Source organism: Odontesthes bonariensis, chromosome 9, assembly GCF_027942865.1.
Source record: "Odontesthes bonariensis isolate fOdoBon6 chromosome 9, fOdoBon6.hap1, whole genome shotgun sequence".
NCBI classification, from domain to species: domain Eukaryota; kingdom Metazoa; phylum Chordata; class Actinopteri; order Atheriniformes; family Atherinopsidae; genus Odontesthes; species Odontesthes bonariensis.
In genome coordinates, this window is record NC_134514.1 from 25,017,199 (window position 1) to 25,042,885 (window position 25,687).

A 25,687-nucleotide genomic window follows, 5' to 3' on the forward strand; every position below is an offset into this window, starting at 1 on the left:
AGTAAGCGACGCACCTCCACGTTATCAGTGCTAGTGTACAGTAATTAATAAATTATAAACAGCATAGTTTGTGCCTGTATAACGTTGCCCATAGGAAACCGTTTCATGGCCGAATATCTCAAGAGAGCAGCCAGACGCCTCTCGAATATCTTCGGAACGGCTCCAAATTACCAACAACAAGCAGGGGTGAGTAGAAGATCATGTTATAATGTGAAATCAAGGGCCCAATGTCAAAAAAACGGTCTTGTCCTTTAAATATACTGCAGAAAGTAATGTGTGGAACCTAAAAATATGTGTCCTAAGTGATCCAACTGGGGCAAAAAGGACTCCGGTGCGTTTTTCTCCATAGGCTTTAATAAGAAAACACAACAGCACGCCTCAGAAAACAGTTGTGTGTCAGTTGCACTGACAGACAGTAGAAGCATAACACAAAGTTTATTCAACATACAAAATGAACAAACACACGTTACACACACCAGAGACCTGACCCGAGGTGAGAACTCCACATCAGCTTTTTACCGGCCGTTACACTGACATCACAACAACACAACGTAATGAATTTGCTAAAAAACGGTAGCGTTACGATAACGTAAAACTCACAATAACAGTCATTTAAAAATATTGTGGTTTCAGATGCAGTTAACCGAGAACCTCGCTCTTATTCTAAAGGCGAATGTTATGCACGTGTTAGATGAAAACAAAGTCAAGCCAATCTAATATAAACAGGGAACAAGCAATTTTGAAACAATTCATTTTCCGCTCACGTAACAAAGGCTTTCTTTATTAAAACGTTTTGGTTTTTTTTGTTTTGTCTCCACGTCGCTGAGGTCAAAGGTTACGTTTTCTTTGTGCGGCAGCGGTAAGAGAGGTTATAAAACAAACGTTTGCACACGATTATTGAGGGCTCCAAAATAACACGGCCAAACAAACGTAGACTTATAAACTGGAAAGAACATTCACCACATGAGACTGAACCACCTGTTTCACCCGGTGTTTTATATCTAAAACCTGTATTTCAGTTTATGCAAAAACAAGAATGAGCTTGCGTTGTATCTGACTTGCAGTTGACAAATGAAATAGCAAAAAACTGACCTCTGACTCGACTATAACAAAATACACCACCATTTCCTTTGTTTCCCAAAAAGTTCAATAAAGTCAAACATGCTAAATACCAAAACAAAAAAACATCTCATACCAAGGGCTTGGAGCCAGTGAGGCTTACATAAACCCCAAAGAAATATTGTCGATAAAATTCTGGCCCGATATAGGAGATATCAATTTCCAATTTTCCAAGTCCATGATATGTTTTTAATTTCATTTATTGCACCACGAGATAATATTGCATAGGATGTAAGCTGATACCAGCTCCTCATTGCCCAGCCATGATACTGTGTGTGTGTGTGTAAAATATTTTCCACAAAGCTCTGATGCAGACAAATTTACAACTGAGAGCCAATTTGTTTCAGCTTGAATGGTTGGAAGTCCATAAATGCAACTGAAAAACAATGTATTTCAAGACATCTCAGACATGTATGCCAGCGGGCGTTTGTATTTACACAAGCCCCAATGTGCCAGTGGGATCATCGCAGATGCACTGTGCTATAAAGATTTTAAAATAGAAGGGGGGGGGGGGGATGCGTTGTGCTCATTGCATCCTCAGAGAGATGGAAAGTTGGTGACCTTGTCAGAGTCTATCTAGCACTCCTGATTATCGCTGCAAGTGGAAGTTCTTCCGGCCTTGGAAAGGAAGAGCTTCCCGCTGGGACAGACGCAGACCTCGTAGAGACTCTGAGTGTTTCCAGAAAGCTCTTCCTTGCTCAGGGGCAGGTTTGGCATGCGCACCGTCTCAGCATCCAACACCAGCTGCACAGCGGGGAGAGCAAGGATGTTTAAAGTATTCATTTAAAGCAAGGCCACACATGCGCATCAGGACAGACAGTATGGAGTTACCAACAGGGTTGTGTCCAAGTTGCAGACTAAACAATGCACTGGTAACTTAAGATGTTATGATAAACAGAATGTGTCGGTAAATAAAGCATAGAAACCATAGAGCATAACAACTTAAACGACTTTTGATATTATCATGTACAACATGCACAGCTGAGATTAACACACAGTTATCTCCCAACTGGACTTAATGCACCACAGAAGTTAATCAGCCCTGATTCAGTCAGACTCGATTACCAAAACTTGTTGTTCACAGACATGGGGGGGGGGGCCCTGCACCAAAACAGGGCCCACATCAATGTCTAAAGACACTGAACTCACTTCAGCCTATAGACGAGGAGCTAACTGTTCTTTTAATGGCTAGATTATAATCTCATTTCATAAATACAGGATAATGTTGCTGGAAGTGCACAGATATACCAAAACATAGTGTAGCATGAGGCGGAAGTGGTGAAACAAGCTCTCTGAAGACAATCTCTTCAGTATTTCGGACATAAGTGTTCAGTAAATGTGAAGAGCTAAGATCTTGCACCAGAGCTCCAAAGCGAACGAGCCTGACCATGGCATGTGGCAGAGTGAAGTGGTGTTCTTACCAGCCCCGTACTTGACTGCAGGATAACGTCCATGGTAGAAGCTGCTTCAGTGTTTCCAGCCAGGGCTTTGATGTGAACTCCTCTTGGTGCGTCCATAGTCAGAGAGCGGGTGGGGCACTCCAACCTACAGAAACACATCTCAGCTTAAGAAACATATCTGTGTGCTCCAGAATCCAGAATGATGTTACAGAATAAGACTAAAGTGTGCTGGGTGAGCTTAAACAGACCGCAGGTCTTTGAAAAGTTCGGACTTGAGCTGGGGCACCTCCACTGAATGCTGGAACAGAGCTCCCTCTGGACCTGACGGACAAACACACGCAGACAGCGAGACTCGGTCAGGATATGCTTTGTTGTTTTGCCCACTGCAGACTGAAGGCGCCTGCTTGCAGACGGACCTTTTAGACACCTATGCGTAACACTTTTCATTTCTGATCTGCCCTTGACTGAAATACTAGGATTTTTACCAGATGAAGATGAAGGTATGAGGATGAAAGGACTTAAACGAGTCGTTCGCATTGGGAGCCACGTGTGATGGATGTAAACGCAAAATCTGTGTTTCGCAAGTTTGGTTGAAGAATTTGAGAAAGCAGCTCTTGGACCGCTGCGGCCGGCTGCACCCTCCATATCAGGCTGACCGCAGGCGATGTGAGGCCATCAGCTGACTCTCTGTTCAGCATTAATCAGTCATCACAGTGTGCGGTCAGTGGCACAAACCACCGCCAAGAAACACTGACTCGGAATGCAGGACGGAAATATGTGAAAATATTTACCCTTCAGCTCCTTGCTGTGTAATGTGATGTACTATGTGGTACTGTCACATGTTGGCTCAAAACTCAGGCGGATCCCATTTCCCCAGAGGTTAATGAATACGTGCATATTAATTCAGTGAGACCAGCCAACGGCTCCAAAACATTCTCTAACCCACCAAATTAGGACCATTTTGGCAAAAAGGTCAGACAAGTGTTCTCAAATAGCTCTCACTGGAAGGTTCCAAGGAGCTCAGAGCTTTCAAACAACTGCTGCTTTAAAAACCATCGACACAACCATACAGACATACAAGTTATTGGAAGGGGGCTGCCACTTTACCAACATCTGGATGAAGACCAAAAGTGTCATCCATAGCTTTGTTTGATTTGTCAAGAACAACCGAGGAACCACAAAGGCAAAAAGAAGGAGGACCAGTTCTGAATTCTGAAGCAAAACCAACTCTATAACACAAGATGGGCACAACGAGACTGATCTCCGACACAGATCAAAGCTGGTTGTCGAGTGGATGAAGCAGGTTAACTCTGAGGTTCTGATTCTTCACAAAGTGGGCACCCCAAAGAAAATGAGTGTTTAAAAGTCTAATCTGTGCTCGGAAAATATATATAGACAAATAATAAAAATAAACGACCAAAAATAAAGGAAGATTTATACAAATGCATGTTTTTCTGTATTGAATAGCCGAATAGCTATATAGTTACTCTAGATGGTATTTCCTTGGCTTCTAGTTCTACAGTGAGGAACCTTGGAGTTATTTTTGACCAGAATTTATCATTTGACTCGCATATAAAACAGGTTTCTAGGACTGCCTTCTTTCATCTTTGTAATATTGTTAAAATCAGGAACATCCTGTCTCAGAGTGATGCAGAAAAACTAGTCCATGCATTTGGTACTTTAAGTTTGGACTACTATGTACTCTTTATTTTTGGGCTGTCCCACAAATTCTCTGAAAAGCCTTCAGCTGATCCAAAATGCTGCAGCCAGAGTTCTGATGAGAACTAACAGGAGAGATCATATTTCTCCAGTTTTAGCTTCTCTTCATTGGCTCCCTGTTAAATTCAGAATAGAATTTAAGATTCTTCTCCTCACATATAAAGCTCTTAATGACCAAGCTCCATCATATCTTAAAGATCTCATTGTAAGATATTTTCCTAACAGAGCATTTCGCTCCCAAACTGCAGGTTTACTTGAGGTTCCCAGAGTTTCTAAAAGTAGAATGGGAGGCAGAGCCTTCAGTTATCAGGATCTCTCTTGTGGAATAAGCTGCCAGTAAATGTCTGGGAAGCAAACACCCTTTCCACTTTTAAGACCAGGCTTAAAACTTTCCTTTCTGATAAAGCTTATAGTTAGGGATCGTTCAGGTGATCATGAAGCATCCCATAGTTCAGCATTCATGTCCATGATGAGCGGACATCAGCTTCTGAGTAGGGCTGTACTGTCTTGTGTTCTTGAGAGACATCCATGCTCTAAACAAATGATAATGAAAATGACTCCATTAGTCTTTGCCCTTGGCCTCTTGATAGTTGCGCAGGTATCTGCCTCCAAACCAGACTACTATTGATTTAACATCTGACGTCGGTGTTGTGTTTTTCCAAAATGTTTCCAACACACCCCCACGCCAACAGGTGTGCGCCGTATCCAAGGTAACAGCACGTAGCCTGCGTTGGTGTACCTGTGACTCGTAGTTTGTCTGGTCCGATCACAGTCTGGTCGCCATCTGCACTGAACAGCATGTTGCCATTGTGGGAGTTAATGAGCAGATTTTCCGTGTGTCCCTGAGCCTCTTTTGGACCTGCAACAACAGCAAAAATACCTGAAGGGGGTTGGCAATAATACATACATAAATCTGAAAATACATAATCTTCCTCTCCCCGTGAGTCTTTTCAATCAGCAGTGCTGAAAAAGTTATGTGACGCAGTTTCACAGTTTGCAGCGGTATTGTGGTTAAAAAAAAGGGTGAACAAACAGCCACCCGCTGAGGAGAGTTGCATGGATTAGTTTGTCTAAATTCAGGAGGGAAATGAGAAAATAACCTCGTGCGAGGCTGTTTCACTTTGCCCTTCACTACATCTGCACACAGATTTACAGCCGGTAGATGCCTCTTTGAGATACCCACATCTGCACCTACAGCTGTGAACCAACACGCAGTCTACCCTAACAAGCATTTCAGTTTTATGCTCAGAGGGCCGAGAGCATGCCGGCTGCGCTTTTTACAGCTTAATGATCAAGGACACATAATGGCACTGTGGAACACAGTAATTAGTTAGGTCATTTGCTGGCCTTTTAATTATGACAAAATACCCTAGCGTGGCCATTGGTGAGCCATAAAAGATGTGCATGCACGACCCCCCACAAGCCTCAGGCCCTCGGTGTAAGATAGAAAGATCCAGAAGCGGGGACAGACAAAGGAATGCTGCGTATGATGGGTTTTAAATGGAAATTTTAGGAGATTTTAAATTGAAAGATGGCCTCTTGTCACTCCTAATGAGGGATGAGAAATGCCCACAGGACAAGTATATGAATGTCTTTACTGTCGCGCTCATACATCAAATGGATGTGAGGCGTGAGCGCTGTATGCGTCTGTAGTGACATGCGAATCCTTACCCACAGATATCCTTCCTCTAACATCACCGTTCTCATCGCGGGCATTAAGGGAAACATTTTCCGACGAGCGTGCTACAAGTGAGGAATCCTGTGAGGGGGAGGGAAAAACAAAACTGCCACATTAGCTTGAATCTGCAGCAGGAAGATGGCAAAAATTTCAAATGGTTTTGATCACACAAAATTGTGTTTAAAACTTGGACAAACAGTGTGGCTCTGTTTTCGGGCAGGATGAAACACCCGAACAGCTTATTAAAGGCCAATGTCTGTCATTTTGCTGAAGTCAGGTTCGGTTACATCAAAGTCTGGAAAACTAATGACATACCCATCGGCCTCAGCTGTTCTTTGCCTCTTCCTGAGCCTTTTAGCATGCTAACAACTGCATTTCACAAATAATTAAAGGAATGTTTCTCTCTACATCTTTAGTCTTGTGCTATGATAGAGATGCCACACAGAGCTCCCTCAGCCAATGCTAGCATGCCTATCTGTGTGGTAGTTTAGCATTTAGCACTAGCTCATTCTTGGACTCAATTAGCATGATGCCGCTGAATAATAATTAAGTATTTGAATAATTAAATTTCAGTTAAGTACTTGTACTCTGCCTTATGGCAAACACATTTGAAAGAGCCATTTGATGGACTGGCAGCCTGTCCAGGGTGTAGGCCTGTCCAGGGGGCTCCAGCCCCCCTGCGTCCCTGAGTTGGATTAAGCGGGTTAGAAAATGGATGGATGGATGGATGGACATAGAGATACATAATAAAGAGATAAACAATGAGAACGTCGACACAAATTGTTTTTGCTGGAATGAACAGCTGTTTTGTCCCTTAGTTCATCAAGAGTTTTCCTCTGTTTCATAATTGAATTGGAATCATTTGAATTATACATTATTAGTTCCCAAAAGGGAAATTATTTTTGCAGCATGAAGAATCAATAATTGATACTTACTAAACACTAGTCACTGTAAAAAAGTAATAGTGTGGATCTATTGCTGTGGACAGGAATGACCTCCAGCACTGCTCTTTGAAGAAGCTGAGCACGCTCGATCACTGTGTTGGGATGAGGGTGTGTATTGTTGTCCAATATATGAAGCACCTTTTGCAACATTCTCCTTTGCATAATCATTTCTACGGGGTCCAGAAGTGCCTCTAACACAAAAGATGCCTTCTTTATGTTTTGTTCAGTTATGTTATGTATTAGATTGATATTAAATTTTACTGCAAACTTGCATTTTGCTCCTTAATGTTAACTGATGACTGCTCATTATTATCTAACATCCTGATGGAAGAGTACTAGCAAGACAAAATCACTGTTAAATTAAGGCTTTAGTCTGTCTACTCTGGATCTTCTGTCTTACACAGAGGACTTGTCGGGGTTCATACTTTTATGGCTTTTATGGTTCACCAGTTGCCACACAAGAGTATTTTATCATAATCAAAAGACCAGTACAGCTACGACCTACTGCTTATAAACTCAGTAAACTTATAAAACAATCAGTATGGTAACAGGTGAGCGGAGCTTGTAGAAGATCATTGTACACGTAAGCATAGCTAAAGTCATTGCACAGATGTTGAACAGTGATTTTGTCACATGCCACTGCAGTTTTAACAGCAGGATTTTATGGGACCGACAGTCTGGAAATGCTTTAAGTGACCGCTAGTCGATATTTATTCTAATCACAATTTCTGTCGTGCTTAGCTGTCTGACAAAAGATCATCGAAAGATTTCTGATTTGGGTTGGACTAAACATGTCAACATCTTTAAAAAGTCAGATTTTGGTCAGACTAACACAATAGTTTTTTTTAGTCTTATGTTAACGTAGTGAGTCATGAAACATAATGTGATTAAGATTGAGATTAGGATTAAATCTAAGGCCAACTGGGGTGACCCCGAACTATCCCTTTAGTTATGCTGCTGCAGTCCTAGACTGCTGAGGGACCTCCTATGATGGACTGAGCACCTTTACTCTTTACCCTCCATGTATATATGTTCCATTTATGTCGTCATTAACCTCCCTTTCGCTTTCTTTTTTTTCCCATAGCAGGTGTCAGTGTCTTGGTGTTGTGTTTATTTGTGTAAGTGTCCTGTTCCCAGTGGGTTACGGTGGTTTGAAACTGGTTCTGCTGGAGGTTTCTTCCTGTTGAAGGGGAATTTTTCCTCCTTCCTTTGTTGCCAGCAGCCCCGTTCAGGGCTGGGGATTGAATTAAACTGATGATTCAGTGCAATTCTCTGGTTTCCTTAGCTAGGCAACTTTTTATGAATAGGCTAGATACGAGTACAATCATATCAATTTGACTGAATGAGATTCTAATGCAATGAATTGGGCCGTTTATAATTTCTCAAAACAAAACAAAACTAAGCGGAAAATAATGGGGTCTTGCTTTCATAAAATGTTGAAATATGTCAGCAAAGCAATAAATCACTTCTGTTCCTGTTTGGTTTTGAGAAAGACATGTTCATGAAGAATAATTTGAGCAACTTACTTTTCATATTGAAATTGACAGGTTTAGTCACTAAAGACTAATTCTCATAAGAAAGCGATATAACGCATTAGAGCATATGTCCATCCATAAATGAGTAATCCATTGCTTCTTTAATGAGGGCCATGAAGTAAGGATAAAATGCTTTTAAAAAATTGCTGTTGTGTGCAAGAAAAGACATAACATGTAAACAACTGCAGCAAAGTGTTCCCATCTGCTGCAGACCATAAACTACTCCCCACCACAAATATCCCTGAGGTAGGTTCATGGGGAGCCGAGCGCTCCACCATGTGCACTGTGTGAGACCGCCAAATCCAGTTTGTTCTGACACATCCCTCCCAAAAAAAGAAAAGTACAGAACAGCTTTAGAAAAAAACTGTTTGAGTGTTTGCAAGGAATTAGATTAAGATGATAAAAAGCACATACCATCTGCACACATCCAACTCGCACGCAAGTTCTACGTTTTGGTATGCAACAAGACGTTACAATGGCCAGGCTGTCGAGCTACACTGAAGCAAACAGCTGTTTGAGAATTAACTGGGAAACAGAACGTAGAGATCTACGGTGAAAAAAAAAAAAGTATAAAACAGCAAGGGAGACTGTGGAAAGAGGAAAGTGTTTTTGATTATCCTACTTCTCTGGAGTGGATTTCCTGAGCGTAGACGGGGAAAAGAAATTCAGAGTCGCCCTCCTCCAGCTTGACCCCATCAGCATGTACTTGTAGGAGTCCCATCCCCTCCTAGACACGACACAAGAAAATGGATTCTTCATAAAGATTCAAAGATAAAAGGTCTAACAACAATGATCCACCTGAAAACAAATGAACAGCTTTGTCTTCAGGCCAGATTAATACGCATGTAGTAATGATCCTTGTCGCATTTAAGACTATCATACAATAGAATAGTTGCAATGGGCTCCTATGTAAGCTCTTCACTAGATACTGTGTCAACATATGTGTGTCTGTGATTGTTGGCTTGTTTTGTTGCATCTTTGTTTTTGCATAAATCCACAGTTGCCATCTGGACTTGAGACAGGAAGCTGAAATAACAGATGCAATGTCCTGTTTAGACACCAAGTACCAGCTAATGATGAATAATACTAGTGTTACGACTGCAATATCAATAAGCTTGTTATTGCTACACTTTGTTAGTGTAGTATAGCGATGATATAGATCATAGATTGCTTATACTAAAGACAAAAAGAAAAAAGGCCAAAGATCCATCTGACTGTGCTATTTTCTATGTGAGCCACACGTACCGTATTGAACCACATCACCCGGAGGATCCAGATGGTGAGGGCAAAGTTGACCACCAGAATGACGATGAGCAGAAGCACAAACAGGTAGAGGCAACGCTTCCTCCAGCCATAGATGCCGATCTTGTAGATGTGGTCAGGCACCGACCTGGGTGAGCTGCTGCCCTGGGTGGTGGTGACATACTGCTCTCGTACCATCTGTTGGTTGAGCACAACACATGCTGACAGGTATGCAGGCAATAGAAACAGGTGCTTTTCAGTGAGATTGGACATGGCATTCCACAAAGTTAGTGTGGTGGGGGATCAGAGTGAGGAGGCCATGGAAAATAACTTTTTATACGCGTTGGTCAACTGGTTAAAGCTGCTGGGCTCCACATAGAAACTTTACTTTCAAATCACTTCAGTGAAGCTGTTGCTTATTTAGACTCTTGCAGATGAACAAGTATAATTTGGTGTAATTTGAACCCTGTATTCGGTCTCTTGCTATTCTTGAGAGACTAATTTCAAACTCACCAGCTGGACCCATTTTCTGCTAAACAATGCACCATGTTCTTCATCTGGTCATCAGTCAGTGTCTTTTGGTACCAACACAGACAGCACTTGCCCCCACGTTTTGCCCTGCTCACACAATAACCTCAGAAATCTGTTACTGGTGTTACTGGTCACGGCTCAGCTGGCTGAGTTTGCTAGCAGGCTCATTTAATTGTCAGCTTGTTTCCTTAAAGATATTTGAGAACTTCATGAAGTTTTAAGAGATGTTGTTTTTGACTGAAAATACATACAAATAAACCATTCAACAATTCAAACTTTCTTCTTCTTTTCTTACTATGAAACGAGACGGAATGGCCGGTGGGTGATCTTGCCATTGCACCAACTGTTAGTGAGTGCTGCAACAGCACAGTGAGTTATTTGCAGATCAAATCTTGAGAGTTGTTAAAAGTCTTTGTGAAGATTAGTGCAACTGCTGCAATATAATGACATTTCCTTTTTTTTAACAACCCCCCCTCCTTACTTGTAAGGCAAGGCAAGTTTATTTGTATAGCACAATTCAACTACAAGGCGATTCAAAGTGCTTTACAGATATATTAAAACAGTAGAAATAAAAAGCATGATTTAAGTTTTAAACAAAAAAGAAAGAAATAAGAACAATAGATAAAATCAGATAAAATCAGTAGTTAAAATGTGATTAAGTTTTGAAACTCAAGCTTCAGATCTGGAACTTTGTTCAAATGCAGCTGAAAATAGGTGTGTCTTCAACCTGGACTTAAATACACTGAGTGTTTCAGCTGATCTGAGGCTTTCTGAGAGTCTGTTCTAGACATGTGGAGCATAGAAGCTGAATGCAGCTTCTCCATGTCTGGTTCTGACTCTGGGAAGACCAGATCCAGATGACCTGAGTGGTCTGGAAGGTTCATACTTGGTCAGGAGGTCACTGATGTATTTTGATCCTAGACCATTCAGAGCTTTATAGACCATTATCAGAACTTTAAAGTCTATCTTCTGATGGACAGGCAGCCAGTGTAAATACCTCAGAGCTGGACTGATGTGGTCCACTTCTGTGGTCTTAGTGAGGACTCGAGCAGCAGAGTTCTGAATAAGCTGCAGTTGTCTAACTGACTTTTTAGGTAGACCTGTAAAGATGCTGTTACAATAATCAAGCCTACTAAAGATGAATGCATGGACTATTTTTTCCAGGTCCTGCTGAGACATCAGATCTTTTAACCTTGATATATTCTTAAGGTGATAGTAGGCTGACTTTGCTATTGCCTTAATGTGTTTTTCCAAGTTTAGGTCTGAGTCCATCACTACACCCAGATTTCTGGCCTGGTTGGTAGTTTCTAGGTGTATAGATTGAAGTTCTGCGGTGACCTGTAATCGTTTCTCTTTGGCTCCAAAGACGATTACCTGAGTTTTGTTTTGTTTAGCTGGAGAAAGTTGTGGCACATCCAGTCATTAATCTCCTCAATGCTTTACCAAGAGCCTGTACAAGGCCTCGGTCTCCTGGTGACATTGTAATATATATCTGCCTGTCATCTGCATAGCTATGGTAGTTTATTTTGTTGTTTTTTTATAATCTGTGCCAGTGGGAGCATGTGTGTTTTTTTCTTAAAAGTTACAAAATTCACATAAAAGGGAGTCATTCCCTCTGACAGAAGACTGCTTGAAATGTCTGAAACACACTTTTGGTGGTCTTGAGTTTTCTTCATTTACTTATCAACATAGACATAAAACCCATTCAGATCATTCCTACCAAGTGGCTAGTTTGGCACTTGTCAAATGTGGGATAAGCAGGTGCTTTTCATCCAACTTTTGGCCAATCGGCCATGAGGGGGTCTTAAAGACAATGAAGCTGATAATATAATATATATATATATATATATATATATATATATATATAATATAATAATATAAGAAAAAATAAAGAAGCACATAAACAGGCTCAAGAAGGCCACTATGACCAAATCATGAACATATAAAATGATCCAAATATGGGCTCTGAATATAAAAATATTGATAACATCGACAAAATTTGAATGATTTGCAAGAGCAATTAAAAGAGGTGGCTTCATAGAGATGAACACAGAAGTACAAAAAAATGTAAATCATTTCAATCTCGCTTCATTTATTCCAAAGAAAAACTGTGCAGACTGCAGCATTCATCAGACTTGCTTTGTAATCATCTTAAACACAAAGAACATTACAGAGCCTCAGTTCGGTCGCATCAATAAATCACAGGAACTTCTACAGAATTAGAGATAAAAGAAGGCATATTTTTCTGCGAGGCCAGAGTGAGGTGCATGACGTATTTAGGCAACAAATAGCTTTTGCTGTTGACTGTAGCAGCTTTAAGTGCACAATCAGTGATTAATAGCATACTTACACATATTTCCAGAAAACTGTTTGCCAGTTCCAAATAGGACTTTTCATTTAGTCAGTTACTATATCTGATGTTTGTCTATTTTTTTTTTTTTCCCCATCTAGGGTCATATAGAGGACTCACGCCATATATCTGCCACCATCATTAGAATGAATGCTGGCATTTAGAAAAACAAAATCAGACATGAGTAAAATGTGACCAATGATATTGCAAGACAATAGATGCATGCGATCAGAGCTTTTGTTCGTTTGTGGTCACGGGTTTCTTTCCAGTTAATCAATAAAGTTGTTTGGTGGCTTTATCATTGCTGACACTCTGAGTTTAGAGTTATGGCAGCCTCCAAGTAAACACTGCCCAAGGCCGCCTGCCTAATATGCATTTTTTTTATGAATATAACCTGCTTAATGGCACCTTCACATAATGCCTTGCTCACACAGTGTGCAGCCTGTGATTTATGATCCCAGAGCTCATGCACAGACGAGGGGAATATCTGGATCACTGTGCCAGTGGAAAACTTGACATAATTTCCAGGAGTTTCTCAAAAAGGCAAAGAAAAATGCCACTTATTAAAGAGCAGAGGCGGTGTACTTTCTGGTGACGCAGCAGCAGGCTATCAGTGACTAAAACCTTGCTGATGAATGTCAGCCTGTTTCAAAAAGCAGCGAGTATTATAAGTTATGGCACACGAGTTGTTTTCTGTGTCCTCCGTGAGGGCAGAATGAGCTCTAACTGCAGAACCTGTGAGTAAGCCCCCCGGTCAGCACATTAGGACCATCTGAAACAGTGACAGCAGGGACCCTTGGGGAAAGATTTCACGACGACAAGGAAAGCATGTGTCCGAGGAAAGTGGAGCAAAGTAGGGCTGCAAAGAGAGAAGTGGTGTCACTTTCTGTTGAATAATCTGTGTTAATAACCAGAAACAGGCTGCAGAGAATGATTCTGTTTCTCAGGAGAAAGCCTGAAGAAAATGAAGAAACTGTTTTCAGTTTTAGGCAATCATAAGTCAACAAAACGCCCAGAACAAGCAGAAGCACGAAGACAAAACTGCTCCAGATCTTCATTAGTTCTTTAGAGCCACGAGGCCTAAATCTTGTAGAAAAAGTGTGCAAACATATTCCCGTCTTGTCTCAGCAGTGTTTTGTGAACTTGACAGGAGCCAGGCTGGAGAGACTTGACTGATTTACATACAGATGTACAGACATCCCAGATGTTGCATCCTAGAAAGGGAGTTTTCCATCATGTTAAAGGAGACATTTCTCGAACCGAAAGGCTATTCTTCTTTGGCATGAACAGATGTTCCGCTGAGCACCTTGCCCTGCCTGGACCTCATGTGGGCCGAGGATGATGCAGGCAGGAGACGGAAACTAACAGAATCTGCATGCATTGGCAAACTGCTGAAACAATCTCAAATAAGTTTCTGTGAATAATGAAGGTATGCGCCGTTCCACCTGCACTCCAAGGGGTGATGGATAAAAGCAAAGGAGCTTGCTGCTGCGCTCCGAGAGGTCTCTGAGGTCCAGGAGAAGAAGGCGCGCGGCTCGTCTCGTGCTGTTTGCCGTAAACACTGAGAGCAGGCGTGATGGAATAAAAGGCTGAGAGAGTTTCTGTGACCAAATCTGCCTCTCCACAGGACCTGTCACATGGCTTGCAAGCCTGGTCGTGATGAATAGCCTCTATTTCACAAGCAAACAAATAAATGCTGCCTGCAAATAGGAGGGAAAAATGACTGAATGTGATATCTCCACAGGGGCAAAGGAGAGTGAAGCTTGATAAGGAATAAGTTATTGTGGAAATGCTCATTTTTCTAGCCTATATCTCACCTCATTTATATTCATTAATCAGATGTGTACGGGTGAGTTATAATGAGAAACTGAATCCCAGCACTGCTGCAGAGCAACAGCAACTTTTAAGAACATGGCTTAACTCGGCTGAATGTGTGAACGCGGATTCATTCGAGTTTTAATGTTAGGTGGGTTTTTTTTTTGGTTTTTTTAAGGGAGTCCTCCACTGAGGCTTGAAAGAGGAAAAAGAGTGTCGGTTTCAATTAAACCACTTCCAATATCCCCACACTGCACCTCTTAACAGGCACAGACATTTGTGTGCCAACATGTAGATCGACTCGTGCACTTTGAGCAAGTGAGCAGTCAGCATGAAAGAGCTCTTGCTTTGTTCATTATGATGTTAATGAATTTGCCGTAACCCGGTCTAATTACTTTAAACAAACACATTAAGAGGCCTCGGTACCTCTGGAGCAGTGCGAGCAGGAGGCAGCTTTGAGGCCAGATCTTCAGCTCCAGTTTCAGTCTCACTGTCAGCCCTTCAGCCACAGACAGATCCTTCCATGGCAACCCAAATAAACACTGCCTGAACAACTTCCCAGCCCAAGTGCCAGGAATGCTCAATGTGTGGGATGTTATAACCGGAATATTCACTTTTTTTTTTTCTTTAGTTTTCAAGCTTCCTTGTGACCGATTTCTGGTTGTTTTAGACAAGATTCTAAATCTTGACATGACATCATAAAAAGAGGCAGCTCGAAAGAAAGAAAGCTCCACACAACCTGTGGAGATGAAAGGTAACTGGTTCAGCACAGTTAGCGGGGCTGTTTACCCTGAGGCACCCTGACCTCTAACAAGTGATGCCCCCTGCCTGTTTTCCGTCTCTGGCCCAGGGATGAGAATGAGAGCCGGGGACGGGTTAACGGCTCACTTATAATCCAGAGGGCCAGGTTGTAATTTAGAATCCAGGTTTACAACTGAGTCCAGAGCTTGAGCTGATGGCACGCCACAAGTTTCAGCCAGTCAAAAGAGCTCAAAGTTAGTTTAGGCAAAGGACGTTCACAGGGAAATACTCAAGAGGGGCTCTGGGTTGGAGTTTCTTTCTGTCTGCAAAGTAAGTGCCGACCTCATGTCTCCACTCTGCTGTGATGCCTTAACTTCTAAAAATAGGACACAGCAGTGTGAACTAAATTTAAGAAAGCACTAGAAGAAACAGACGTACAGGACTTGTCGAGTTTCAACTTATGGACAATGACAAGACAGCAGCGTTAATCGTAACACACAAACACAACATTTCTGTCAAATTATTTTGTGGTTGTTCTTGTATTTCAGCACTGCTGGCCATGTATGGTAAAAAACTGCTGACAGCTGGCTGACTTAAAGCATATTTTCCGAATCCCAAGCAACCTCTGAAAAGGATTGGAAAGTAATCACAGTACAATATAAAACACAAAGGAGGACAAAAACTGAAAACGTGGACAGTAGGTGAAAGGTTGCCACCACAAAGCCCTTAAAGTTTATCTCTCAGCGAGGCTGTGGGAGACACAGATGACTAAATGAATATTACTGGAAGAAAAGGCAAACTACTCACCGTTGTGTGCTCAAACGCAGCAGCCCTCTTTCCAAAGCAACAGCAAGCACAGCCCGAGCTGGTGAGGCAGCTTGAGAGGCAGCAGCGCCTGAGCTCCTCACACGTCTGTCAGCCGCTCAACAGCTGCGTGCCATAAATCCGGCGCTGGAAGTGCAATGGCTGGTCGCCATGAGACGGCGCTCCCACTCCCCAGCATGGCCACTCTGACTCCCTCTGCCTTCTGAGCTGTACTCCACACATTATCAACAGAGTAAGTGAGAGAGACAGAGAAGAAGAGAGGAGGAGAAGGCAGAGGTTCAGGTTCTCTACCACAAACACACACACAGAGAACCATCCATACTGAACAGAGGCAGATGTTTGTCATGCACTGAGTCCCTTTCACTGCCCAACTCAGGGCTTGATGCAAGTGTGGGCTCATATGGGACTACAGTCGTAGCTCTGATCATGAAGCATAGCTGGTATCTCAAACACTTCTGCCAGGTGGTAAGTCAGACAGGAGCAAGAGACAGGGAGCAGGCACAAAAATGTCATTGAAATGGAAGTAGTTTGGTGGCCACTTAGATATGCAGTATCTAAAAACTTCTTTTCCAGACTTGATAAAAAGCCACCAGTAACTGAAAGAATAATTGTATTATGTGTATATAGATGTAAATGTATATAGATGGATAATCAGGTAAAAACATATTCCATCCTAATTCTACCATTAAACACTAAAGAGTTTTTTTTTTTTTTTTTTTTTTTAAATGGGTGACCTAGTAAGTTATGCAATATTTACATGTATTTTGTTTGTGAATGCTCCTGTTTGAATACTAGTAGGTGGAAATCAATTATGACAACGCTTAAACAATTAAATTCAAATTCAAAAACACTTTAGGGAAATTATATTGCTGCAGTTTTAATTATTATCAAAGACATGCTATTGTTTTAGATAGATAACCAAATAGAACAGAAATCGGAGGGGAGAGGGGAAGGTGTGGCAGAAATCTTCAGGGGTCCCCATCAGAAGGTTGGGGTGTTCCAGTAGAGTGGCAACAACTCAGTTGATGAGTGTACAGCTCAACATCTGGGGTGCAGAGACGCTCCCTCTCAGCGACATGTCCAGGATCACACCGTTAACAGGCACTGTGATCCTCCTCCTTCACTGTTACCTCTCTGTCTGCAGTCTCTGTCTGCCTGTAGAGTCTTAAAGCTGAGAAGAGAGGTGTTGGAGTTATTCCTGCAGCCGTGTCTCAATGAAAAAATTAAATTGCCTTCCTGAACTTCCTGCTGTGTCCTGTCAGGGGTCCAAGCTTGTCCATTTTTTTCTGCCAGTGATATCACACTTCCCATGATGATCAGGGAAAAAATGGTTTAACCCTCTTTCATCTTTTTTTCTATTTTGTTCCTGCTCTGTATCCTAGACGTCTCCCCTTCAATAAATCTGGATTTGAGGTCTTATTTCAGGCATCACTTGGGCTTTGGAAAGCTCATTTAACTGCTCCAACAGGTTAACAACTTTCCAGTTAACGTGGTTATGCATCATAACAGATGTTAACAAAAATAATAATAATAATTCACAGCGTTACCAGCAGAAATCCTTCCTGCAGCACAGCATCCAAACGGGACAAAAATGTTTCAGAAATTTGTTTTCTCACAGAAAAAAAGCTCAGCAGAAATTCTGAAGAAGATGCAAAAAAAAAAAAAAAAAAGACACAGTATGTCCAGAGCCACTGCAGCCGGCTGCCTGCCTCTAGGTTGGCACCACTCAATAATACAGGGATTTCCCTATTTTGACCCTCAATTATCATCTCAGTTCCCATACTTGTGTTTCCTCATCTTCTCACTCCTCCTTCTTTCCACCGATGACCTCAGCGCAACAAAACGAAGGATGGGTGCGGTCAGATGGTCAAAAAATGATTTCCATGAGGAGTTTATCTTACTTTCTACCCTTAATACCATTCCCCCACTGTTTTCCAACGTGGTAAAGGCAAAGGGCTTAGAAAAAGACGATAGCAGGTCATTTTGCTGTTACTTTTCGCCTGGACTCCGCCATAGCAGGAACAAAATCACAGGTGTTGCTAATATTAACGATGGCTTCGTTCTTTTGAAGCGTTTTACCATGAACAGCCCGCAGAAACTGGGAACCTGAAACCGAGGCAGCTAATTGGAGTTTGGCTTTCATTAATTTAATTTCTTACAATTGTATGGAAGTTTTTCTGTGCCATCAGAGTTTGAATACGAATTTCTAATATTGAATTTTTACAGCATCAAAATCAGACTTTGAATTTGAAAAACCAACAGTGTAAAAAAAAAAATCAATTTCTAAAAACAAAAATCAGTGTAAAAAAAATCAACATCTAATATGAGTGGCCGTACAAGCCATAAATCATACTGCCATTCCCATATACATATATTTTACCTCTCACATACGTATATTCTCCTCTCACATACATATATTTTATGTCTCACATGTATGTATGTATGTATGTATGTATATCTTACGTTCACATATTTGATCTCCTCCATACATATATATTTTGTCTTACATTCACATATTTTAGCTCTTACTTACATGTATTTTATCTCCTAATATTCATTTATTTTATCTCTCACATACATGTATTTTATCTCTTACATAAAAATGAATGAAGGTGTTTGAGAGTAAGAATGTATGTGTATGAGAGAAAGTATAGTAGAAACGGAAGTTGGAAAATTTAGTGAACTCTGATTGGCTAAGATCACACAGGGTCATGTTCATCGATTCGCAGAATGCCACTCAACATGGAGAGGCCAAATGAGCCAGGAGCCCTGCTGCAAGCCATTGGGGTTTTAAGAAGTATTTTATCATCTCCTGAAACTGTCACAACGTTGTCCTCATCTCTTGGGCAACAAAGGGCAAGCTCATCTGCCTCTAATGTCACTCAGAGCGCGATTGAAGACGAAATGAGTAAACTTTTCAGACCCAGCAACGCCTCAGGCGGACAATCAATCCAAACACCAGGCCAAACTGCAGGGATGCAGCAGTCATTATATCATATGACTGGATGATCATCAGATATCAGAGTCAGAGACACTTTGGAAAGTGGAGCTCCCAACCGAGGAAAAGGTAAGAAATAAGTTACTGCATTTTTGCGGCACCGTGTGTGGGTGTGTATGTGCACGCATCCGCTGACACCGTGGTGAAGTTGGTTTGATATTGGATATTCGACAGATATTCACAATAAGGAAATAAGGTGTCTTTTTTTTCCAATACCTCCCAAGCCATGTGACCTAGTGACTCCAAACCAATGCAGAATAGTTCCCCTATGTAGTACCAACCACACACACCTTTTTGTACACCAATTGAATGCACACTCTATTTTATATTAATTTCTTTAAACGAACTTTGTTTTGTTAATTATATTTTTTGTTTCAGATCTAGGAAAGGACACTGGCAAGATTATTAGTGCCACATAGCAGAACAGTTCTTCATTGGTCTGGGGTGTTTGGGTTCCATGACATGGAAGCTATTGAGCAAAAAGCTGTTTTCCACAAGAAATGAATGGAATTCTTAAAAAAATAGAGGATGCAAACTATTACTTCATATTGAGGTGTCTATGGCTGGTACTACATAGGAGAACTATTCTGGATTGGTTTGGAGTCACTAGGTCACAAGGCTTGGGAGGTATTGAAAAAAAGAGACCATTCCCTATAGGAAATAATGGCTTTTCCTTAAAAAAAAACAAACATATAAAATAGCGTGTGCATACAATTGATGTAAAAAAAAAAGAAAAAAAAAAGGTGTGTGTGGTTGGTACTACATAGGAGAACTATTCTGCATTGGTTTGGAGTCACTAGGTCACAAGGCTTGGGAGGTATTGGAAAAAAAAGACACCTTATTTCCTTATTGTGAATATCTGTCGAATATCCAATATCAAACCAACTGTCATGGGATTCTGGAAGTAGAATATTAAATAGGCTGTTTAGGAAAAATAACGAAATCTGTAGCTCCCTCTGGAGCCTGTAATCATGCTTGCAAAAACCGAGCGCTCCCGGCTGTTTTTAACCAATCAAGTTAGGGTGGAGGAATCCTACCTGTCAATCACAGCTTGTGCACACGCTGCTGAGCGTGAGTCTGCCCCAGCTTGTGTGCGCTCACACTGGTGTGAACTCACGTGCACAACCTCGTCCACAGAGGGGGAGGGGTTTGGGGGGCGATTCGGAGCTTGTTAGAGGTTGGGGGAGGGACCTGAAAGTTGTATCAGTTCGAATTTTCCGACTTTAGACTCGCAATTTTGAAAACCTGCCGACTGCAGCTTTAATGATGAGCCATCAACAAAACTAAAGCTAGCGCAAATTTTTCATGAACTTCTGAATGCAGTCTATAAAGTTCGTAGTGTTGTTTGTTAACTATACTTTCCACTGCATTAATATTTCAGAATATTTCACTATTAGATTTTAAATCATGACGGCGTCTGTAAATGTGCTTTATATATCAGCTTTGAACAAATTAAAGAGTCGCTTATGCCTATTATATAAAATCCAACAACTTTTTCTTCTATCTATTTCAAGATCACAGAGAGACAATCTTTTGAAGATTTGCTAACAACAACAGAGCCCCTTGAGGAGTATTTGGCTAATGCTGGCTGTCTGAGACCGCTGAAGAGACTGGAAGACAAGGATCGGCTTGTGGATGACATTCTAATGTTCCAAGTGATACACAGAGTACGTGGACCTTTTGAGAGGTACGTAGTTATTCCCTCTAATCATTTCTAAGTAGCTAAATTCTGAAAAAACAACCACTAAATATAAACTGGACTGAATTACCTGTTGAATGCATCAAATGGTATGGAGGTTTTGCGTTTTCCCTGAACTTAATATGGAAGAATAAACATAAGAAAATTCTATTTTTTGAAGTTTGCAGCAGAAGTTTCTATGATTTAAGTAAAAGTGATAAATGCAAGATGACACTGGATGATAATTATAAACCATTAAAAAAAAGTTATTATAGCTATCATATGTAAACCTGTTACATTTGATGTTAAAGCAAACAGTTATCTAGCTTCATCTGGAACTTATTTTAATTAAAAAGTGATTCAAGAATACTTTTAGTTTGTCTTCCTTTTTGTTTAAGGTTTCGGGATGGACTGAGGACACTTGGAGTGCTAGACAAAATTCAAGCTCACCCAGAGAGTTTTCGACCACTTCTGTACCGGTCTCCTTCAATCCTGTCAGCTGACCTGATTGACACTCTCTTCACAATCCACGGTTGGCAGCAACAAAAGAAATGCTGAGGAAATTGTAATCCCATTCTGGAGAGATATACCTTTTTGATGCTGAGGGTAAATTGACAAATTATTGAAGTCTTTCTTATAATTAAATATTTTGTTTACTTGATTTCTCATCTATTGTATTTTCTTTAGATCAAGAGGGCACAAAGAAACCTGGAATGATTTTGGCCTTTGCCACTGGAGCTAGTACTGTTCCAGCAATTGGCTTCTCTCCTCAGCCGTCAGTTGAATTTCTTCACCATAAAGCTGGTTCTGGAACCCCGTCTAAGTTCCCCAAAGCAAACACTTGCATTAATTGCTTGAAATTACCCTTGCATACATCCTACAAAGACTTTCAGGAACATATGGACTTTGCATTGGGCAACACCCATAGCTCTGGTATTGTCTAATTTCTTTTCTGGTCTCCACCACAGTTGTTTTAACTCTTAAGTTTGCACACTAAAGAAGTACTAAATGTAAAAACACTAAATGTTACGCACTGATCTTAAAGTGGAAAATCTTTTTTCCCTTTTTTTTTTATTTGTGAATGTTTCAATGTATGAGCGTTATTGTCACTGAGCTGGTTAGTATTTACAGTGTTTAACCAGGACAGGGATGCCCCAGGTCAGTCCTCGAGAGCTACTGCATCCCTTTTTCTACCCCTCTGAATCAAATAAAGGCTAATTACCTGGCCTCTGCAGGGCTAAAAGAGCCATTTGATTCAGGTGTGTTGGAGAAGAGTTGCATCGAAAAGTTACAGGATGGTAGATATTGAGGACTGGACTTGACCTTTTCCTATTGAGAGGAGTACCGTATTCAGGTGTTTTTCAAAGTATCTTTACATTTCATTTGCAATACATTCACTGTAAAATTGTATCTGTTGTCAATAGTTTCTAACATTTGTTAACTTTTCCATATAGCACAAATTTTAAATTTTTTTTTTTATCATTTTCTAGTTTTCTAGAAATTCAGATGTTTTGCTTTACTTATTTTTTTCCTTTTTTTGTCTTTGATTCATCCTCACAGTCCGAGGACAAAATGGTCCGTGTACCTTCCGATCATTCAATTATTCCATTCATCTGGCAAACAGAAAAACGAGTCAAAATTTCGTTTTTCTGTTTAACCAAAAAATGGAATATTGGTGTTTGTTTTCCTATTTTCGGCTCAAAACGGAACAAATAATAAACAGGGAAACCAAAACGAAATAATAAATCTAATTTACGTTTTTGGGTTATTGGTTTCCCGGTCATCCGCTCCACTCAGTGTAATCTGGCTGGCTGGCGCAATGAAGTGTCAGCTCATTTAATCAATCATAACTCGCTTGAATACAAAACTGATTTTCGCGGGGGTTTTGTTTCTGCAAAATTCATATATGTAGGCATGATACGAGACACATGATTCAGCGTATTTTAATATTCATAGTAGGCTTAACAGTAATAGAATATCCTGGTATGTAACATATGTGATGTAAGATAGGTTATTTTGCAAAAGACATACGATATATAAAATATAATACACACACACACACACACACACACACTGTAGAAAAGGCTCCAAAGTTGAGACATGTTATGTTTAAAGTGTGACGTTTATAGACAGTGTTGGTCAGTTCATAGCGGAGCGGCCCCCTGCTGGTCATGTAGCGTAACTGACGGCGCTCGGTTAGAAAGGCGTGTGCTCTGTCGAGTCCACAGAGTGAGGATCGAGCAGTTAATTAACGTCCCGGCAAGTGGTGTGTGCGTGTATGAAACAAAAGCACACATGACCTAATTGCCTGCAAAGGAAAGAAATAAACCACCTGAGCCATCCCTAACCTGCGTATTCATTTGGACCCTCTGGGAGTCTGATTGGCCTTAAGGTGTTCTGGCCGGGCGGCACCCCAGTGTGAACTTTGTGTTAACCCCTGAACTAACGCCTGATACAGTTTAGCCCAGTGTCTTTACTACACACACAAAAACATATACATATATATAAATAAACACTAATATATGATAGAGAAGCAGATTGTGTACTACTCAGCTATTTTATTAAGTTGAAAAATGAAGAAATAATACATTATACATATAAGATCAAACACAATAGACAGAAGTTATATATCAGAAAAAATAATATCTATATCTAGCCTACATATATCTCAGAAGAAATGAAAATCTATATCTATATCAGGATTGATTCAAATTGTCTTTATTAGATTTCTCAGAATCTGCCGGACAACAAACCCTGCGATGTAGACCAGAGCAATTTCCACTAGAGCACCAAACCTAGTGGGAAGATGGCTCATAGACATTTCCTCCTCAAAGCAACTTCCTACTCTTCCTCATATCTTTGTCTTTGGGAAACCTTCAAAATAAAAACGTGAGATTCGACAAAGTCAACACAAAAACATTTTAAAAAGGAGGTCAAGCTTATTTTCTTCCTTCTTCTGCCTTCACATTTCTTAAGAGGGTTTGGGTCAACAAACTGTTGATAATAAACCAAAGCTGCTGAAAGTGTAAGTAAGCTTGTTTGCAAACTATTCTACAGTCAGATGTTGTGTTGTCTGTATTTTTAAGTAAGTGGGGTGGGTGTGAGACATGAGAGGTATCTTACTCTTGTTAGGATGAAAGAATTACATGTGAATAAACAGCCTGTGTCATCTGTAAAATTTGCTGATCAATGTTATACCACCAATATTTGCATTATTTCTACAATAGCATTCTTGTGTCAGTTGTAATCTAAGCCTGTGTTATGGAATTTATGATTCATAAAGTCTCCGTTGGCCTAATAGCCGGGTGAACACCGGCTATAACCATAGCTTAGCTTAATGTTTGCTGGCTACGATTTCGCTGGCGGACATAAGTACAATACAATAATATTTTATTCACAAAATACAACCAATAATAAAGTTGAATCTTACTTGTGAAAAGTAATCCCCCGAACCCTGTTCGCAATCGTCTGCCGATTTGCACAGGAATACGCCGCACAGTGCTCTGGCATGTTGAATACTCTATGGGTGTCTATGGGTAGGATGACCGGTCCAAGAATGCTGTTTTTTGCAAGCAGTCTCCGGACACTGCTCTTAGAGCATCCCCGCTGGACACCCATTTCTTGCCATTTCTGTGAGATATCATGATGTGTCTCTCCATTCATGAACATATCATTGATTATATGGATGTATGGCTCGAGTGAGGCCATTATAACGTGCTCTGGACCATACCGTGGAACTTTCTGTAGCTTCCACTTTTGGTGCGAGGACAGGTCTGTTTCATCTTTCCCCATGGTAACTGTCGCTTTTGTTGGACATGTACAGTTAAGCCAAAAAAGATTCATACCCCAGGCAGATTTAGGTTTAAAGTAGTCTTATTTTAACATGTTTATTGTGAATTGAAGAAATAACTTTTTGGAGTGGCCCATCCAGACTTCTGACTCAGTTCTGATAGAGATTCTGTGGAGGGAGCTGAAGACTAGAGGTTCTAAGAGGGCCATCAAACCTCAAAGAGTTGACGTTTATAAACTAAGAAATCATCAACATACCAGTTGTAGCATGCAAAAAGCTGAGGGAAAATTTTTATACTACTTTTACACCATTTTCTGTTTTGAGAAATGTCTTATTTCCTATCGAAACCATTACAGTGAAGATCATTTTTAAACTACATCTGCCATGGGTAAGAACAATTCTAGGCTCATCCATATTTGGCATGAGTGATTCTTTATCTCCTTTATGGAAATGGTCTTAGGAATGCCTTCTTTCAAGGAAACATACTAAATTGCAAAACAAATCTATACCATAGTTTCCATCATCTTCAAATGCATCAAAGGTTTGTTAAAGAGAATCCATTATACGATCACTGATGGTGATATTAATAGATGGAACAACAACATTATTACGACTCTGTAACTGACAAATTGGTGTGTGGTCATCAAAGCCATGGTGACTGTATATGTCACAAATACCATTCATACTTGGATTGTGTATTCCTACATTGTTGACTATGCCCCTTTGCCAAAGTTGAAGAGGGGTTTGCCCTCCTTGTGTTGAAAGTCCATGGTTATTCCACTGATTCTCAAATTCAGTTGCAGCTCTCTGAATCCGTGGCAGAAAGATGTAATGAAGACAAAACAAATGCAGTTCATTAAGTGAATCTAATACACCATGCTCCTCCATGAAGTTAAAAAGATGAATATAATGGAATGACACAACTCTATTTAACTCTGCCCACAATCTCTCTATTCTCTGATTATGCACTGACCGGCCAGTAGTAACACTATTTCTGTTTAATCCTCTCCAGTAAAGCATGAAACGAGCAACTCCAGTGTTTTCTAGTCCATGGTCACATCTTACTCTGGATGGTATTCCAAAGTTATGAATGCCACTAATAAATAGTGACAAAATACTTGACGCTCTGTTGTTGTCTAGACAAGCAAGATAGATGATGGTCCGGCTGAACCCGTCTACACATCCATGGAACACCATTCTCCATCTCACAAGTTTGTGGTTTCCATCTATGTGCCTAAGAAAACAATTAAACCAAGGTAACTCATAATTGAAAAACTTAAAGCCAAAAATGTCACAATCATTTAATAAAACAAAATAAAAAA

General features: G+C 40.6%; 1 protein-coding gene across 1 annotated transcript; it reads right to left on the reverse strand.

The window, feature by feature from the left end:
• Window positions 1-334: 334 nt before the first annotated feature.
• sgcg (sarcoglycan, gamma) lies at window positions 335-16,034 on the reverse strand. Its single transcript, XM_075473799.1, has 8 exons — window positions 15,882-16,034; window positions 9,641-9,835; window positions 9,018-9,122; window positions 5,910-5,997; window positions 4,978-5,097; window positions 2,768-2,840; window positions 2,541-2,664; window positions 335-1,863 (listed from the first exon to the last, which is right to left on the reverse strand). Exons 2-8 carry the CDS (start codon window positions 9,833-9,835, stop codon window positions 1,696-1,698), a joined length of 873 nt encoding a protein of 290 aa, XP_075329914.1. The 5' UTR covers window positions 15,882-16,034; the 3' UTR covers window positions 335-1,695.
• Between the last annotated feature and the right edge of the window lie 9,653 nt (window positions 16,035-25,687).